The sequence below is a fragment of the Malaclemys terrapin genome, chromosome 1 (assembly GCF_027887155.1).
Source record: "Malaclemys terrapin pileata isolate rMalTer1 chromosome 1, rMalTer1.hap1, whole genome shotgun sequence".
NCBI lineage: Eukaryota > Metazoa > Chordata > Testudines > Emydidae > Malaclemys > Malaclemys terrapin.
In genome coordinates this window covers 87,157,926-87,176,813 of record NC_071505.1, presented here as the reverse complement: position 1 = coordinate 87,176,813, position 18,888 = coordinate 87,157,926, and the positions used below count along the sequence as shown (strand labels likewise).

Sequence of the window (18,888 nt, the reverse complement as noted above, 5' to 3'; positions counted from 1 at the left end):
CAAATACTGATTTATACAAAAATAAACTGGATTTTTCCTGACACTTTCAAACTCTGCATTCCCTCTGCCCCACCTCCAACCATCAGGTTAGCATTGTGCATGTTTATCCTAATGAGTGACCCAAGACCGGTGGGCTGTGGGGAGTAGCCAGCTGATAGCAGTGTGAAAAATCTTCCCCAAAACCTGAGCTTTTTTACCAAAAATCCCTCCCCTGAATTAAAAAAGAAAAAAAACAGTAAAGCTCAAACTCAATTATATGATCCCATGATAGCAAAGTACAATGATGTATCTTTATATATTCCTCTCCTTGATTCCACCCAGAAAAGACCATGGTTCTAGTCAAGGAGGGCTGACTTTGATTCTATCAGCATTACTCCTGTGCTGACTATAAAAGCCACTGAGTATTCTTGTGGTCCTGTTGTAACCTGAGTTAACTGATTCAAGTGATTTGGCACTTAGATAACACCTTTACAAGTGTTAATATAGACCAAGGGCAAACTACAGGCCACGGGCCGGATCTGGCCCATCAGGGCTTTGGATATAGCCCACGGGATTGCCACCCCCGTGGTGCCATAAGGGTAAGGCAGGATCCCTGCCTGTCATGGCCCCACACTGCTCACGGAAGCTGCTGGCATCACGTCCCTGCAGCCCCTGGGAGGGGCGGGGGGGGCAGAGGGCTCCACCCGCTGGCCTCGCCTGCAGGCATCCACCTTCCGCAGCTCCCATTGGCCAGGAACGGGGAACCGTGGCCAATGGGAGCTTTGGGGAAGATACCCACAGGTGAGGGCAGCGCACGGAGCCCTCTGCCCCTCCTCCCCCAGGGACCACAGGGACGTGGTGCCGGCCGCTTCCGGGAGTGGTATGGGGCCAGGGCAGGCAGGGAGCCCGCCTTAGCCTTGCTGCCCACCGCAGCCACTCTGGAGCCACTCCAGGTAAGCAGCGCCGGGCTGGAGCCCACACCCCGAACCACTCCTGCAACCCTCCTGCACCCTGCCCTGAGCCCCCTAACCCCCTGCCTTGAGCCCCCTGCCACACCGCTCCTGCACCCCAACCCCTTGCCCTGAGCCCCCTGCAGTACCCCGCACCCCTCCTGCACCCCAACCCCCTGCTGTGAACCCCCTCCCACACTCTGCACCCCTCCCTGCACCCCAACCCCCTGCCCTGAGCCCCCTTCTGCACTCTGCACCCCCTCGTGGACACCAACCCCCTGCCCTCAGCCCCCTCAGACACCTTGCACCCCTCCTGTGCCCCAACCCCTTGCCCTGAGCCCCTTCCTGCACACCACACCCCCTCCCACACCCCGCATTCCCTTCCGCACCCCAATCCTCTGCCCCAGCCCTACATTCATGGCCTTGAATGCAATTTCCCCACCCAGATGTGGCCCACGGGCCAAAAAGTTTGCCCACCCCTAATATAGATGCCCACAAAAGTTCATTCCAGGACACACACATTTGTGGTTTACCCGAGAGCTCAGGATGCAAAGCACTACAGTATGACTTTGGTTATCCAAATGTCATGGGGGACACTAAATCATTTTGGATAACTGTGATTTCAGGCAATAGAGGAAATTTTCAATGAAAATAATAGACATTGGGGGGACATGACTCTGTTTTTATCCGGACCCCAGTTACCCAAGACAGTGGAACTTCATAGAAATGTAAGGTGCTGCTGTTTCTCATCCATATAAATTCTGGTTTGTTGTTAGGTAAAATCCAAGAAGAAGTGCATGAAAACAAAGAAAGAGAGGAATTCCTATCTAGAAACACTGGAAAAGAACCATACAAAACATACACAAGAGCAAGTGGTAGGGCATGATTATTTCAGGGGTTATATACGTGCTAGACAGTGAATTGTAGTAGCATTTATCCATCCAACAGAATTAGGAGGATCACTAGAACCTTAACATTTTGCACTAATGACTGCATTGTGAATTACTATTTTGCAAATTAGCCAGTAAGCAAGCAACCAATAAAAAAGTAAGAATGTTGCAATACAGATACTGCAAGATACAGAGTATCACCTGTGAAAGGTGATGTCAATGGGTGTTGAGGATGCTCAGCACTTCACAGAATCAGGCCTTTATTTGGTGAATTTCAGTTCCAATTACTTCCGACCTCACCTCACATTCTGCTAACACATATAGTGTAGTATATAGGTCAAAATAATGAAATCCTATTCATATGACCTTTCACCATGCCATTTGCTATTAAATCTTTGCTGAGATGTGGAAAGAGACTAAAAATGTGTTGTGCACATTGTACATTGTGTGGATTATCATTTCTACCATAAGTATGATAGTAGCAAGAAACTGTAAACTGTTGTGTAAGCTGTTACTTGGGGAAGATTAATAACTTTTGCCAGATCTGTAAAGCATAGTAAATCACCATTTCTGGGGAAAAAATTACTACCATTTGAGCACTTGCTGATGCAGTATGTTGTGTAATACTCTTCCTCCTCTGAGGATCTGGGTTCAATTACTAATTTAAGAGACAAGATCAGTGATCTTATCAACATCCTCTCTTGTGGCCTTGAAGAATGGCCACAGAATTTTGTATCATTTGTTAAAGCTGTCAGAAGAGGGTTAGGACTTGAATTGCCAGGGATATCCTGGGTCACTATTTAAGTACATTGTCCAACTGCCCTGGGGGGAAGTTTGCATGCAGTCCTCACCCACACTTTGCCTGACCAAGTCAAGAAAACTAAAATAGCTCACAAATTTTAAAGAAAAAATAGTAATAAGTTAACAGCTTTCTCCATGATATGCCTTTTTGGGGTGTATGTATACTGTAGTGTTGGGGGTTTTATTAATGGTTTAGATCAGAGAGGTCCCCAATCTATTGGGCACTCTCCCCTAAAGGGGCGTGGAGGAACATTTGGGGGGGGTACAGCTGGGGCCTGGGCCAGCCCCCACAGGGGGCAAGGAGGGAGCACCACCCAGCTCCACTCCTGGCTCGCGACCCAGCTGCCAGCCCCATGCCCGGGGCTCCGGCTGCCAGCTGTGGCTGCCAGCCCTGGGACCTGTTGGCTGGCCTCAGCCCCCGGCCTTTGCTCTGCTCCTGCCCCCATCCCCAGCTATCACCCCAGTCTCGGCCTCCTTACTCCTGTCTGTGTCCTCTCCTCCCAGAGCTGTTTGGCTCCAGGGGGGTGGAGGTGCAGACAGGGGTAAGGGGGGATGTGAGGTAAAAAGTTTGGGGAACACTGGTTTAAATGGATTGATAAGCAGATGCCTCACAATCTGGGTTGTGCTCTGTGCTACATATACATAGCTCCCTCTACCGGAACCCCTATATTAATGTTATGGAATTACAAAAGAGTGGCAACAGTGCCACCAAGACCACCCCCCACCCTCGATCCCAACAGTTACAAGACAGGTATGCAGAGATGAGGAAGAGTGGGGCCTGCTACCAGTTCGAGGTATGTTTGTGTCCTGGATTCATAACTGTTTTGTGACTAGAACGGTAAGAGGAAAGCACTGATCTTCAGGTGTTTGCCCACATCTCATGCTTTTAACATTGGAACCCTAGTATTCTGTAGCACCCTTTTCCTGAGCTGCAGTATTTTCCCTTATGTGTTAAGATGATTATTTATTGTTTTCCATTTAGAGAAAAGCCAAAACGTTGGAAGAGAATTTTCACAGCATCACTAAGAACAGAGGAACTGGAAGCAAAAATGTGAGGGCTTTTCAATACTCTAAACTATGGAGGTATCTTCTTTCAGCTTAGGAAGTTGTTCTTTATCTGACCAGAGAATAACATATGAGCAGCATAATTCAGAAGGACACACTGTTGTGATAAAACAACAATAATTAATCTGAAAAAGATCACTTCTTTTTACTGTAAAATGTATTTATCTTAGGTCACAGGTTTCCAGTGAAAGGAAGATATCAATATCCAAGAATCTGAGAGAGGCCAAAGATGCTAAAATTCAGTCTCCACTAGCATGTTATTTGATAGCTTCGCCCTTTCTGTAGGGACATGCATAGGGGTAGGGGATTTGACCAGATCCCCTCTGATCTCAAAAGCCACCTACTACTCTCCCTCTACTTCTGTAAAAACTTTCTCTCCGTGATTTCCTTCCTATGGGGATTTCTGTCAGTCCTTTAAAATGTTACACTCTTCTCACATTTCTCCATCAATCCTATCAAACATTTTGGGGCCTGTAAAGAGGAGTGAAAGAAGAGGGTTATTCGTGTTCTAGAGAAAAAGGCATGGATGGTTCTAAATAATATTGGAAATCATTTCAGCCCAGAATTCTGAATATCAAAATATTTGCACTATTCATGATATGTGATGCCAATTCACATACCTTCCTGCCTTTCAAAGGAAGTAACATGGTACTTAGCGTTTATTAACTGACCAAGCTAGCATCTCTTGTGTTTAATTGTGTCAAAAGCACACTGTCAGCATTGTTGGATATAAAATCTGATTCTCTTATAACAAATAGCATGTTTAAATTAATACTTTAGTACACTATAGACAAATACACATGCCCAATCATGTTCCCCTTAAAGTCCATGGGAATTTTACCATTAGGTTGAAATGAAATAGAATCGGACTTCTGGCATATCAGTGACAAGACCACTGCTGAGTGATCATAAAATAAACCAGGGATCGGCAACCTATGGCAAGCGTGCCATAGGCATCACACAAGATGATTTTCAGTGGCACTCACACTGCCCGGGTCCCGGCCGCCGGCCTCGGGGCTCTGCTGCCGGCCTGGGGTTCTGTCTGCCAGCCCCCGACCAGCCGGGGTGCCGGCCGCCGGCCCTGGGTCCCAGCCATCAGTCCGGGGGGCTCTACTACTGGCCTGGGGTACTGGCCCCCTGCAAGCCTGGGTCCCGGTTGTCAGCCCTGCTCAGCCTGCTGCCGGCCTGGGGTACCAGCTTCCGGCCCCCTGCCAGCCGGGGTTCTGTCTGCCGGCCCCGCTTAGCCCGCTGCCAGTCCTGGCCACTGGTCCAGGGGGCTCTGCTGCCAGCCTGGGGTCCTGGCCGCCGGCCCGGGGCTCTGTCCTGTCCTCGGCCCGGCGCTCTGCAACCGCCCCCAGCTGTGGCCCACTGGCCCCAGCCTGAGGCAATGAGGGGTGCAGACGGGGGCAAGAGGGGGCGCAGCTCAGTACCCCCACCTTAAAAATTGTTTCAGAGCCACTGGGATATTTTTAAGTCCTGATTTGCTGCTTATATCGCCACGTGGAACAGCACAATTTTTTTCCCCACTGTGAGTTGAGGGGTACATTTGACAAAATGTCAGCTCCCAAGAAAGCAAAGTTACATGTCCATTCATTTCAGCCTTGGACAGACACATTTGGATTTATTCAAAAGAAGGACTGTGCTGTTTATGCTTTCTGTTGTGAAAGTGTTGTTTGTCACAAATCAAGTGTTCGACGACATTTTGAAACGAAGCACAAGAAAACCTTTCTTGATGAAGCAGACAAGACTGAATCGTTCAAAAAGGCAGTAGCAGGATATGAGAAGCAAAGCAGTGTTTTTAAATGTTTAAGTGTAAGTAAAAATCAAGCTACAGAAGGAAGTTACACAGTGCATTGCACAGTGCATTGCAAAAAACAGAAAACTGTTTACAGATGGGAAATATATAAAAGAAGTTTTTTCAGCAGTTCAGAGGTTTTGTTCAATGATTTGCCAAATAAAGATACGAACTTATTTAGAATAAAAGAACTGCCTGTCTCTGCCAGAACAGTTGAGAGACACATAAGCGAAATGGCACAAAACATTAATGAAAAGCAGATGACTGCATTAAGAGACACAGCAGTGTTTAACATTGCAGTTGATGACAGCGTGGATATAAACGACATTCCACATTTGGCAATTGTTGTAAGATATTGTGCTTCCAATGAAATCCAAGAGGAACTTTGTTGCCAAAAACCCCTGCTTGGCACAACAAAGGGGGAAGGTATAGCAGAAAGTTTTGTAAGCCATTTTGAAGAATGAGGAATTGACATCAGAAAAATATTTTGTGTGACAACAGATGGTGCTCCTACCCTGGTCAGAAAACAGAAGGGATTTGTAAAGTTACTTGAAGATCAAATTGGTTGCCCAACAGTCAAATTTCACTGTATCATCCATCAAGAAAACCTGTGTGCTATGATTTCTAATTTAGAGCTTAATAATGTGATGAATACAGTGGTGCGAATTGTGAATTTCCTTGTTGCTCGATCTGCTTTGACTCACAGACAGTTTCAAGCACTGCTAGAAGAGATGGACAGTGCTTATAATGACATTCCACTTCACTGCAACATTCGGTGGCTAAGTCATGGCAAGGTTTTGGTGCACTTTGTAAACTGTTTTGATGCAATCAAGGCCTTTTTGTCAGAAAAGAGACAAAACTACCCCAAACTGGATGATGACAAATGGCTGTGTAAGCTCATGTTTCTAACTGACATCACCGCTCACCTAAATGAACTCAACCTCTGTCTCCAGGGTGCAGGGCAAACGGGTCTGGATCTTTATGAAGCCTGGAAGACATTTGTTGTAAAACTAGCAATTTTTTCTCAGGATATTCAAACTTCGACTTTCCGCTACTTCCAACACATAAAAGAGCTATCGACACATTGCACTGTCAGTGTCGATGAGATTGGAATGTACATGCAAGAACTGGAATCAGAATTTTTTGACAGATTTCAAGATTTCCAGCGATTTGGCCGAATGCTTTCTTTCTAATTAAACCTGAAAACTTCAATGAAAGCGACTTGGATTTGTCTGTTTTTCAGTGGATGGGTGTTGAAGATTTCAAAATGCAGCTCGTTCAGTTAAAAAGCTTGGAATTGTGGGCATCAAAGATTGGAGATCTGCGGACTGCACTTGAAACTACTGGGAGAGATCATGGGGCCTCTATTCTGACCTGCTGGATGTCTCTGCCAGTGAAATTTAACTGTTCGAAGAAAATTGGGTTTGCAGTTCTTTCAGCATGTGGATCCACATACTTGTGTGAACAGGTATTTTCACACATGAAATATGTCCTCTGTCCCTCTCAGAGCCAGTTAACAACTGATCACTCAGAAGCCTGCGTGCAGCTTAAGGTATCCAAATACGTGCCAGACACTGGAAAACTCAGCAAGGAAAAGCAAGGGTAAGGATCACACTAAACTGATAAGATCTGCATTTTAATTTAATTTTAAATGAAGCTTCTTAAACATTTTAAAAACCTTATTTACTTTAGTTTAGTTATATAAGATTGCAATCTTGTAATAGTTTAGTTATTTAATATAGACTTATAGAGAGAGACCTTCTAACAACGTTCAACTGTATTACTGGCATGCGAAATATTAAATTAGAGTGAATAAATGAAGACTTGGCACACCACTTTTGAAAGGTTGCTGACCCCTGAAATAAACCTTCTTATGTGCAGGCAGTAAATTGAAATTTACAAGAATCCTGCTCTTTCAGGTACACTGCCTGCTAACAGGAAAGAAACAACACTATCACTCATGTCTAGCACACACAAACACACCACAGTCAGACACACAGTTGGTAGGGAGGTCAAAAGGCAGTTCCCATAAATTGTTGCATAACCCAAATGTTGTTGGCCAAGAACAGCTATGTAGCAATCATATGAGTGTGCTGTTAACTTAGCCAAGTTTAAAGGGGATTCACGGAAGAACTCAGGTCTTCGTTGTAAATATAGTGGCCTCAGGACGGGCGAGTGTTTTTATTATTATTTATTTAGTAATTAGAAATGTATAACTGATGATTCTGTTTCAACTTATCCTGTCTCACAAGTCCCATTGTAAAGTTACACATGTGCATTAGTGTTTGCAAGACTGGAGCATTAGATTGGAAGCCCTAAAGCTTCAGGGGAAGTATTGTGTCTTTCTGTGGGGGGGAGCAGCACCTAGTATACTGTGGGCTCTTTCAGAATACAAAAAATAGTAATTAATAATGCACTGTATATCTAGAACTTAATACACTTTTGGTATTGATCAACTGTTGTCTCAGACTTCCCATTTCTAGCCATAGTGCAGCTTCCGTCCTGTCTGTTGATTTAAAGGATGCATGGTGTATCTTCCTGTTTTTTCCCAGATACATCTTACTCAGAAAGTAAAACTGATGGAGTTGCACAGTGTGTGCAGGGAACATGGGAATGAAGTTCTAAAGCAGGAAAGAGAGTCTTGGATCTTTTGTTATTAGAATAAGCTTTGTTGTGCAACAACATCAGAGTGCTCTCAATGTCTGCCATTTTACTTATACTGTTCTGTTGGTGGTCAGTGGGGATCTGCGCTGGCACAGGGGATCATCAGCATAGAATCTCTTACAAGTTCAGGGCCTATGTCTGATATTGAAGTTCAAAATGGTATCTCATATTTGTGTTTTTCTCCCCATCCCACTTTGGCCTCCTCTTGATACAACTAGGAGCCCCTCAACTCTAGCCCCAAAAATGAGGTCAGATTTTCAAAAGAATTCAGTATGTTGGGTGCTGAATTCTTTATTTCGTAGGAGCTGAGTTCTTTTGAAAATGAGACTCTTATTGTGGGTCCTGATCACTGAAAATCTAGCTCTAAAGCCAAGATTTTCAAAAAATAAGAACTTTAAGTTGTGCTCTTAAATCCCTGTGTAAACACCTACATAAAGTGGCCAGTTTTTCAAAAGTGTTGAGTGCCAGCAGCATCCATACAGGTCAATGTGCACCTTTGAGTGTTAAAATTCAGGCCAGTTATTTAGATGCCTAACTTTAGGTTCCTATTTAAAAAAAAAAAAAATCTCGTCCAAACTGTTCAGAATTGGTTTTTAGAGAAACCGTGTTTTAGATTGTGTTTAGAAACTATTTTCAAACATGATGCTTTTTCTTGTGCAGATAAATAAAAGCCTGTTTGATATTTTCCCTTTATTGACTCTCATTGTGTACGATAAGTAAAATTGTAAAAGATGTTTGGAATTATTTTATTGCTTTAGTCTACAGAGAGCTCTCCAAACAATAGTAGCATGAAGTAGGTTATTGGTTTCCTTCTTTGTGGTGCCGATGGTGTCATTCTGTCATATGATTCATACATTTCTCTTTTCAAAGGTTTCAGTCTATCTCCCCTTTAATTCCAGAAGCAATGATGTCACCAAAGTCCAGGTACTTGTATTTGAGCAGAAAGAATCTTGTGATCTAGGCGGTTATAGTTCCTATTATAAATCATGCTGCCCAGAAGGATCAATCTGCATCCATCCCTAATATGGTGGTTAGCTTTTGTTTGTTTGTTTGTTTGTTTGTTTTTTTACCCTGAGTACCCCTCATACATGGTATTACACAACCCAGCTTGAAGAGGCCAGTAGGAAAGATTCTGGTTGACACAGCAGACAGCACTTGTCAGGCAGGCTGCTAAATCCTGAGGAATCAAGAAAGTACAAAAAAAAAAAGCAAACCTCACTGCCACTCACGCCACCACCTAAAGGAAGCCTTGTCAGGGTCCCTCAGATGGCCCAGGGACACTAAATATTGTATTCAAAAAGTACAGTGATATGCAGCCTGCTGTAGTAAGCACTGCCACTTATTAAATGCTACACTAGTTCTACAAATGAAGTGATGTGCACAAAGGGCCAGAGTCTCCACTAGCATAAACCAGCATAACTCCATTGACTTCAGTAGAGCAATGGTATTTTACACCAGCTGAGTGTTTGGCCCAAAATCTTTTTAAAAGACTCTCGATCGGGATAGTGAGTTTCATCTTAAAGAAACTTGCTGTGGTGCTTCTCACTGTTGTGCAGTGCCAGAGATATAGTTGAGCAGAACATAAATAAAAGATGATAAATCCATGTCTCTACTACCATTGATTCATTTGCTTTATTAGTTCATGAACCTGGTAAAGAGACCCAGTCATCCCCAAAATCATATTTGTAAAATTATTTCATGTATTAGCTTTGCCACTAAAAATGATTAAGAAACATAAAACTGAATCTCTTTGCAAATAAAATTAATATTGCATGAGTCTTCCTGCTTGATTTTTTTTTCTCAGTTTGCACTACCATCCCCAAATTAAGAATTCCAGGAACAAGGTCTATCATGTGATCCAGTGTTTTCCATCAGTCTGCATGTCCCCAGTACCTCTACATCCTGCTTCACTCCCATGGTCAGTCTATTCTGCCCATCCCAACAGCAATCCAACCAGACAGTTCAGCCTTCCTGAAACCACTCAGACTCAACCAATTACCCCTCTCCCACTTGAACAAACCACCCAACTTCTACGCAGGTTTTCACCTTCTGGGGAAATCACTGAACCAATTTGCACTCTCTCAACAAACCATTGAGCAGCAGCACAATGCCATTTTCTCTTTCTGTCTCTCACACAGTTTCATTTAGAGTAGACTAATAATAACATACATCTATGTCTCTGTCCTCTCTTACAGACTAGCAGCATGGCATTACATAAAATACTTAAGGAAATTGATCCCATGGTGAAAGGTAAGCCTCACTTTTGGGGGAAGGGAAGAGGGGTACGAAGCCCCTGTAATCCATATATTGTCTTTTAGCACTGATAATTGATGGGATTTGTAGGACATAGCGTTAGACTGCTGCTTCATGGGCCTACCACTGGGCACAAAGACATCACACGCCCCACTAGCTTATCGTGGAGGTGGGAATCTATAAGTTAGGCTATGAGGAAAAGTAGAAGAATACAATTACAAGTATGAGGCTTCCCTGCTCCCACCTCGCCCCACCCTACTGTTAATTTTTGTTTTTACTTGGACATTATTTATTTATGCCTTTAATAATTATTTATTCCAGAAAGATTCTCCACAGACACACAATCAATATTTTTGCCTTTACAAAATGTCATAACATTTCATTTGCAAAATGTTGCAAAGCTCAAAATACAACTTTGCTCACCTCTGACCTCTGGCCCATTTCTGACCTGGTTAAGCAACCATGGTGAAATGTTATGCAGATGGAAAACCTGAAGCTTGCTTTCCCTTAAATGCCATCTTTAAAATCTTTTCCAGAAGCTGTACCAGCTATGCAAGCAAATTACACAGAACAGTATATCAGTCCTTATTTTCCTGAACAGGGATTGGGTGAGTAACAGTGTGCGTGTGTGTATCTATATTGTGTATCAATTAAGTATAAATATGTGATAACATATTTTTTCTGCCTATAGTTGTACTGAGGATACTGGAAGTTGCCTTTCTGACATAAGTGGCCTCATCACTCATAGGGAGCATATCAAGTTTGGCCTTCTGTAATAATAACAATTACATTATTAATAATAATAATAATAATAAATAAGTAAGGAGAATGTGTGCATTTGAGCACCTAAAATGCAGGAATTCTGTGGAGGGTTTAACAAAACTCCTGACAGACCCTATGGAGTTGGTTCATGGTCAGGATTTATTGGTAACTCATAGGGATACATTTTAGACAGTAGCTTTCCCTTTTTTATAAGTAAAGATCTTGTATGTTGTGAAGACTATTTGTTTAAAAAAACAAACCCATGATATAATACTGAGGGATAATAATAATGTCATACTGTAACAATTTGTTTTAATGATGATTTCATGCTTTCCATTCATGCTGCTTAAAAATAGGTCTCTGGATCCCTCTCGGTTTTTCCTGACATGAATTCAGAGCTGCTGTACCTTCCATTAGCAAGGGAGCTATCTACTTGATGGTTTTTCTCTTGTAGAATTTGATGGGAAGTAGAAAAATAATTTAAACTTTTCCTTACATTTTGCCTCCTTCTCCCTCTTTGGTAGGGTTACCATATTTCAGCAAGCAAAAAAGAGGATGGGAGGAGCCGTGCCCTAGCCCCGCCCCTGCCCTGCCCTAGCCCCGCCCCTGCCCCTCCCATTTCCCCCCTCAGAACCCCCCAACCCTCTCCCCGCTCCTTGTCCCCTGACTGCCCCCTCCTGGGACCCCTGCCCCTAACTGCCCCCCAGGACTCCACCCCCTACCTAAGCCTCCCTGCCTCTTGTCCCCTGTCTGCCCCCTCCTGAGATCCTCCCCCCATCCTAACTGGCCCCCTAGGACTCTACCTCCTACCTGTACCCTGACTGCCTCAACCCTTATCCACACCCCCACCCCCAGACAGACCCCTGGGACTCCCACACCCCATCCAACCACTCTCCACCCTGACAGCCCCCTCCCCAGAACTCCCGACCCAGCTAAACCCCTCTGCTCCCTGTCCCCTGACTGCTCCGATCCCTCTCCCCACCCCTGCCACCTGACAGCCCCCCCCAGAACTCCCAAACACCACCACCCCACTCCTTGTCCCCTGACTGCCCCCTCCTGGGACCCCTGCTCCTAACTGCCCTCCAGAACCCCACCCCCTACCTAAGCCTCCCTATTCCTTGTCACCTAACTGCCCCCTCCTAAGACCCTCCCGAACTGCCCCTCAGCACCCTACCCCTTACCTGTACCCTGACTGCCCAAAACCTTATCCACACCCCCACCCCCAGAAAGCCCCCCCCGAACTCCCGACCCCCCCCATCTCTTGACTGCCCCCTCCAAAACCTCCCTGCCCCTTCTCCGACCCCCTGGCTCCCTTGTTGTTGGCCTTCGCCTAATGTCTCTGTGAGCTTGCTCAGGAACGGCCAGAGCCGTTTGTCCCCGCACGCTGGGGAGCAGGGGAGGAGCTCCAGACTGCCGGAGGCGATCTGCGAATGCAGAGAGGGAGGGAGGGAGTGATCTCTGCTGCAGGGGAGAGGAGGAGGGGCTCTCTCTGGCTGTCAGAGCCCCATGTAAGTGGCACCATCCGGCTGGCTGCCCTGTTAGTCGCGCGCACTCTGCATGCGGGGGGTGGGGGGGTGGCGGTGAGAGTCCGGACATTTACAAATTCCCCCCGGATGCTATTTTTAGCTCAAAAAGCCAGACATGTCCGGGGGAATCCGGACAAATGTTAACCCTATCTTTGGATTAGTGGATCAAAGATGACAGCTAAGACTTTCCAAAATTCCACAAAAAGTTTTGTTGCTGGTCTCCAGCTTGCCAACTTTTTTATTAAATAATAGCAATTGAAGAGTTTTTTATTGCTGAAATATATTGTATTTCACTATTAAAAGAAAACCCACTATTTATTTAGAGTAAAAGTAGCTTCAGAGTGGTGTGTATATATATTCACATCTACACAGATATAGTACAAATACATATTCCAGCCCAGGTATTCTGGAGGGACATATTTAAAAAATCTGGCCTTGTAGAGGCCCTCAGCCTCTAATTGTGGGCTCCAAGAGTTCCAGGAATAATTGACTTCAGTGGGACTATTCATGTACTTCAAGTTAGGCACAGGCTTAAATGCTTTGCTTGTTCAAGGCCTGTCTGCAGAAGAAGAGGTTAACAAGGAACTTGAACATTCATTAGTGGAATAAGGTTTCTGAGATTTGGCCTGCAGCCTATAGAGGGGTTATACACTTTCGCTTTCACAGTCCTCAGCTATTGTATTCCATATCCAAAAATAAACAACTTTATAGAGATTTGTAGATTATATTCTGCCAAGTTTTCCTGGAAATGGCACTAGCTAAAGGAAGAATGATTAAAGCAATGACTAATGGAAATGCATGACTAAATGCATTTATCTTTGACCTTGATTATTGTTTTCTTAGACTTGGACTGGACCAATGTGTCCCAACCTCTAAAACATTTCATATCCCAGAGACTTTTTCTCCCTCCTGCCATCCTCAAACAAATGTGCTATATAGGTTCAACAGCAGGGAAAGGGGCAATCTCTGGGTGTCAGCTTCCCAAGGTGATGAATAGGCCGAAAATGAAAGAAAAAAAGGCCCAGCGAAGAGGTGAGGAGTAGTGGAAACTGGGAGGAGTAAACCATATCTAGAAAATTGAATGCCATATTAACATTAGAGATAATCACGCAGCTGACAATCCCCAGAGCAAGACTGTTGGGATCTAATTATTATTTGTATTTACAGTAGTGCTTAGGGGTGGGTTAGGTGCTCTATATGTACATGGGAGGAGACACTGTCCTTGCCTTTAAGAGTTTACAATGTAAGTAGGCAAGACATTCACAGTGAGGGTGAAAGGAAATATTATTGTCCCAATTTTACAGATGGAGAATGGAGGCTTAAACAGATGAAATGACTTGCCCCAAGTCGCACAGGAAGTCTGTGACAGGGTCAGGTATTGAACCCAAAGACCCTGAGTCCCACATATTGAAACTAGGTGCAGTAGAGGGGACTTTTCTCTGGATTTTGATAGAACTATACTAACAAATGGATAGGGTTAGGGTTAGGGTCTTGTGGTTAAAGACAGACCTGGGAGTCAGGTAATTGAGGTTCAATTCCAAGCTCTGCCACAGTTGTCCTGTATGATCTTGGGAAAATCACTTAACTGCCCTATGCCTCAGTTTCCCCATCTGGAAAATAACAATAATAATACTTCCCTGCTTCATAGGGGTGCTGAAACTAATTCATTAATGTTAGAGGTGCTCAGATGCTAAGGTATTGAGCACATTAGAAATGATTATAAATTAAATAAATAAACTCAGCATTTACTCGTATTTAATTGAAGTTATAAAGTATGTTGCTCATCTACCAAACCTTGAATAGTCTAAATTTTGTTTAATCTGAAGGATATTTGATCAGTTGTGCTATTTCAAATATCATGGTAAATCCAGCTGAGGTACTAGCAGAATAATGGATATATGATCCAAGGCCAAAATGTTCAAAGCTGCATGCCTAAAATTAGGCTACTAAATCTGTACTTAAGCACCTAAATAGGTGGCTTCATTTTCAGAGGTCCTAAGCACCCACAACTCCCAATGACTTAAGTTAGCAATCAAAAGTGGGAGTAAACTGTAAAGACAAAAATCAGGGTATTGTATTGTGTGATGAACTATTTCCTCTAAATCTGACATGCACATTCATTACAGTGATGATTTCTTTCCCACTTTTTATAGTAAAGCTGCCTGTTACAACCTCCATCAAGCAAGTGGGAAAATGCTTCAGGTAAGAGAACATTATATTTGACTTCCAGAATTTCTCTTGGAGGGTAAAGAGTGATCCCAGCTTGATTTTTCAAAGTCCCTCTTTATGATGTGGAGAGGGAAATAGACTGAAACACAGATTAAAATCATTTACCAGGGGAAGGATGATCCCCTTTTGGAAGATGATTTTCAGAGCTGGTGGTGGTCGTGGCTTTTTTCCCCCCACTGATCTTTTTTATTTATCTGATTTTCTGTTCTTCTGTCATTTTGTCTTGCCATTTTAGGCCCCAGTTCTGCAAATCCTTATACATGTGCTTAACTTTAAGCATGTGATTTGCCCCACTTTAGTCAATGGGACTACTCACATACTTAAAGTAAGACATGGATATCTGCACTTCCAGGTTTGGGCTGTCTTGGCAGTGAATTCTGAAGCTGTATCCTCTTCTGGATGTGCAGGACTTTTATACCAGTAACACTGACGCTCAGTGTTCATTATGTACATAAATACCTACATATTGATAGGCTGTTAGTTCCCTTTGCTTGTTCAATATGCACCGTAAGCTATTCCTGGGTTGGCAGTGCCTGGTGGTATGTTATTCAAAAGTAGAATCAGTGCTACTGGTAGCCAGTCAAATTGCAGGATGGCAGAAAATTACTTATTACATTTGAAAGAGGATAAAGCTTTGGCCAGTCAGCATCCAATTTATTTATAAAAAGTACCATATGCTTTAAAAAAAATATTTTTATGCCAAAGATGGCTTGCATGAGTGGCTAACGATAGACTTATTGTCTGAATCTCAGTATGCAGCAGAGAAAGAACCTTCACAAGAGCCAGACCAAGACTTGAAAACTCTTTGATTATTATTATTATTATTATTATTATTGTGGTAGCATCCAGGAGCACCAGTCATGGACCAGAATCCCAGCATGCTAGGCGCTATACAAACACAGGACAAAAAGCTAGTCCCTGCCCCAAAAGGCTTATGAAATAAGGTTAACCACTAAATTTTCTACATTGAGAGTTAAAGCAAAACCCACCTCTTTGTTCAAGCTTTCCCACAATAGTACCTTATTTTTCATACTTTTGTATTAAAAAAAATAAAAAGAAACTAAGTCTATCTTCCCAGGAAGGGAAAAAAGAAATATCATCGTTCTTGTTTTTTACTCTTGTGCTACTCTGGTGACTCTCCAGTACTCCTGGGATGGGCATCAGTATAAGATCCTGGATGGATGGTGGTACAGTGGCCAAATGTCATTTGCATCAGTATCCATCAGATAAAATGATTGAGCCACCATAGTTTGTTTTGTACAGTTGAACTGTATGGGAAAATGCCCCACTTTAACTTGGCATTAATGTAACAGCAGGAGATCCTCCAGCTGTAACAGTGTCCTTTTCTGTGTCATTGTCTTTTTTATACATATATATATAGTCACAAATTAGTCTGGAAATAAATTAATTACTGGTGTGAACGCCATCTCTTTCAGCTCTGAGAGACTGACTCAGGGTGCCGAAGAGAACATTCTTGAAAAGAATTGTTTGCCACTGGGGTTAGGAGAAAGCATGTCCCAAGATGCAACCTTATCTAAGAGAGCAAACCTCTATTCACCGTTCTTCAAGATGACATCTCAAAGTGTAGAGAAGCACCAAGGTAGAAGGGTCACCAGCTGCACAGAAAAGACAGTTACCTGTATGAAAGGTTTTTTTATATGTTTTTAATTAAAGTATTCTAGGTGCCAAAAGACAACAGGATTTTCTTTTGTTTAGTGCATTCCCTATTCCGGATATCTCAGAGCATTTTACAAAGCAATGAGATAGATGATGGAAGTGCAATGATTGTGCTGAAAAATACAGCAACCGTTAGGTTTTTAGCAATAACTTACATGCCAGAGGATGTCAGAACTGGTTTCATTGAGTAAATTTACCAGGACACAGGAGAAGAATCTATATCTTTTCCACTGAATGTTAACCTCTGCCCAATCTGCAGCACCCCGCACAGGGCTGAAGCCGGGTGAAGCATGGGACTGAAGCCCTGATCCCTGGCATCCCCCCCAGGACTGAAGCCGGGAGGGATGGGGTTGAAGCCCCAATCCCCAGCACCCCCCTGCAGGGCTGAAGCCGGGGAGAGGCACGGGGCTGAAGCCCCGATCCCTGGCACCCCCCACAGAGCTGAAGCCCTGATCCCCAGTGCCCCCATGGGTCTGAAGCCGGGAGGCACAGGGCTGAATCCCAGAGCCCCGATGCTCCCTGTGGGGCAGAAGCCTGAGCTCATGGTGGGTTGGGTTGGGGACATGGAGGGCATTGCTCCCCCCACCCCAAAGTGCAGTGTAAGAGCACCGCAGTCCCGGGGGCAGCTCCACACCTCCCCCTTTGCTCCCCCTTTGCTCCCACAGAGGCAGCTGGTAAGAGCCCCCCGGGTGGGGAGACCCGGCTCCATGGCTGGCAGACCCCTCCAGGAACAGGGACTGCAAGGGAGTCCTCCCAACACACAGCCCCTAATACCCCTCTTCCTGCACCCTGAGCTACCACCCCCCCACCTGCACACAGACCCTAGCCACCCCCTGTGTGCACACAGACCCAGTTACCCTCTGTCTGCACACAGCCCCTAGCTACCCCCTCCCTGCATCCTAAGCTGTTTTCAAATTTTTTGAGCTAAGCACCCCACCTTTGAGTTATAATTTAAATATATAAACTCCCTCCCTGGACCCCACCATGCAGAGGTGGCTCCAGCCCCACTGACCCCTGCGCCCCACCCAATAGAAGTCAAACTACGTCTATGCCCAAGGCCCCTGCCCCAAGGCGCTCCCCCTCCCCTGGGCACTGGAGTTTTTAAAGCATGTCGAGGGGGGCCTCAGAGAGAAAGTTGAGAACCCCTGCACTATAATATATTAGGCTGTAAAGCATGTTGTAGATCACTTCTCATACTGGATGCACCCCTGCTGCCAGACTTTCCATTTCTTGTACGTTAAACTAAACTATCAGAGTAGGTTTCCATTTCACTAAAACCATGTGTCATCTTAGCTAATAATGAATTCACACATGGCTGATGTGGTGTCGCTTTTTTTTCCTTTTTGGCCCAGATCTGGATCACAATGCAAAGAGCAGTTCAAGCAGGGAAGAAAGAAAAGTGAAGAACAGGCCACCACTGAAAAGTGCAAGGTCCTGCCGAAACAGAACAAACCAGGAAGCGAATGTTAGGATGATCAAGTCATGCCAGACACAAGAATCATTGCAACTTTCTTTCCCTATAGTGCCTGGTGCAAAGGGCAGGCAATCCAATGAAAAGTGTCATGAGGGTGAACCACAGCCAAAATCCTTTGGCCAGCACCGGTAGGTGAAGAAGAGTCCAGTTACTGAACTTGCCTATCCAGTCAGTGATACGTTGAATGTACATTGTGGCATGAACAATGAGGGTGTCAGGACTAACAGAAGCAAAAGTTCTTGCTTTATTTCTAAGCCATACGCAGCTGGACAACTGAAATATGAGGGATCTCACCCGCTCTGGGATTTCTCCGTTCTCACTGCACGAGCTTACTTCTGAGTCTCTCCTGAGTAGAAACTTCCACTTGACTTGTGGTCTATCATATGCTTTGTTTTTTTGTAATGCAAACTCCTACCCAGTAGGAACTGAGCTAAGAACATAGCCTTCATTTTTGTTTGGCATCTCAAGCTGATCTTGACTCTTGATCCCTGATATACATGTTGAGAGAATTATTCACCAAGCCAGTCAACCTTTTGAGACTGACATGCATATCTCTTGATCTGTGATAGATAAATTGGAGGGTCATAAGCCATGTAGATTATAATAATTATCATCTGTCATCCAGGAGAATCCCATAGCACTTTACAATCATACAAAATCTGTACATAGATATCATTTTATTGACAATGGACACCTGTGAGTTGATTTGCAACCATTTATGAGGCATGATACTATACAACAGTTTAGCACAGGAAGTGAAAAATATCTCATACCCAATTGAACCCTAGCTATTTAAATTTCCCAACATGTTCAGTTACCCAGC

General features: G+C 44.2%; 1 protein-coding gene across 1 annotated transcript in view; it reads left to right on the top strand.

The window, feature by feature from the left end:
* The window catches only part of AGBL3 (AGBL carboxypeptidase 3), a 57,501-nt gene that overhangs the window by 37,014 nt on the left and 1,599 nt on the right, over positions 1–18,888 (top strand). The window contains exons 12-20 of the mRNA XM_054016217.1: positions 1,706–1,804; positions 3,603–3,671; positions 9,015–9,068; positions 10,340–10,394; positions 10,934–11,005; positions 13,529–13,717; positions 14,839–14,887; positions 16,351–16,553; positions 17,944–18,193. Coding sequence (XP_053872192.1) covers positions 1,706–1,804; positions 3,603–3,671; positions 9,015–9,068; positions 10,340–10,394; positions 10,934–11,005; positions 13,529–13,717; positions 14,839–14,887; positions 16,351–16,553; positions 17,944–18,193 — 1,040 coding nt within the window. The remainder of the gene's footprint in view (positions 1–1,705; positions 1,805–3,602; positions 3,672–9,014; positions 9,069–10,339; positions 10,395–10,933; positions 11,006–13,528; positions 13,718–14,838; positions 14,888–16,350; positions 16,554–17,943; positions 18,194–18,888) is intronic.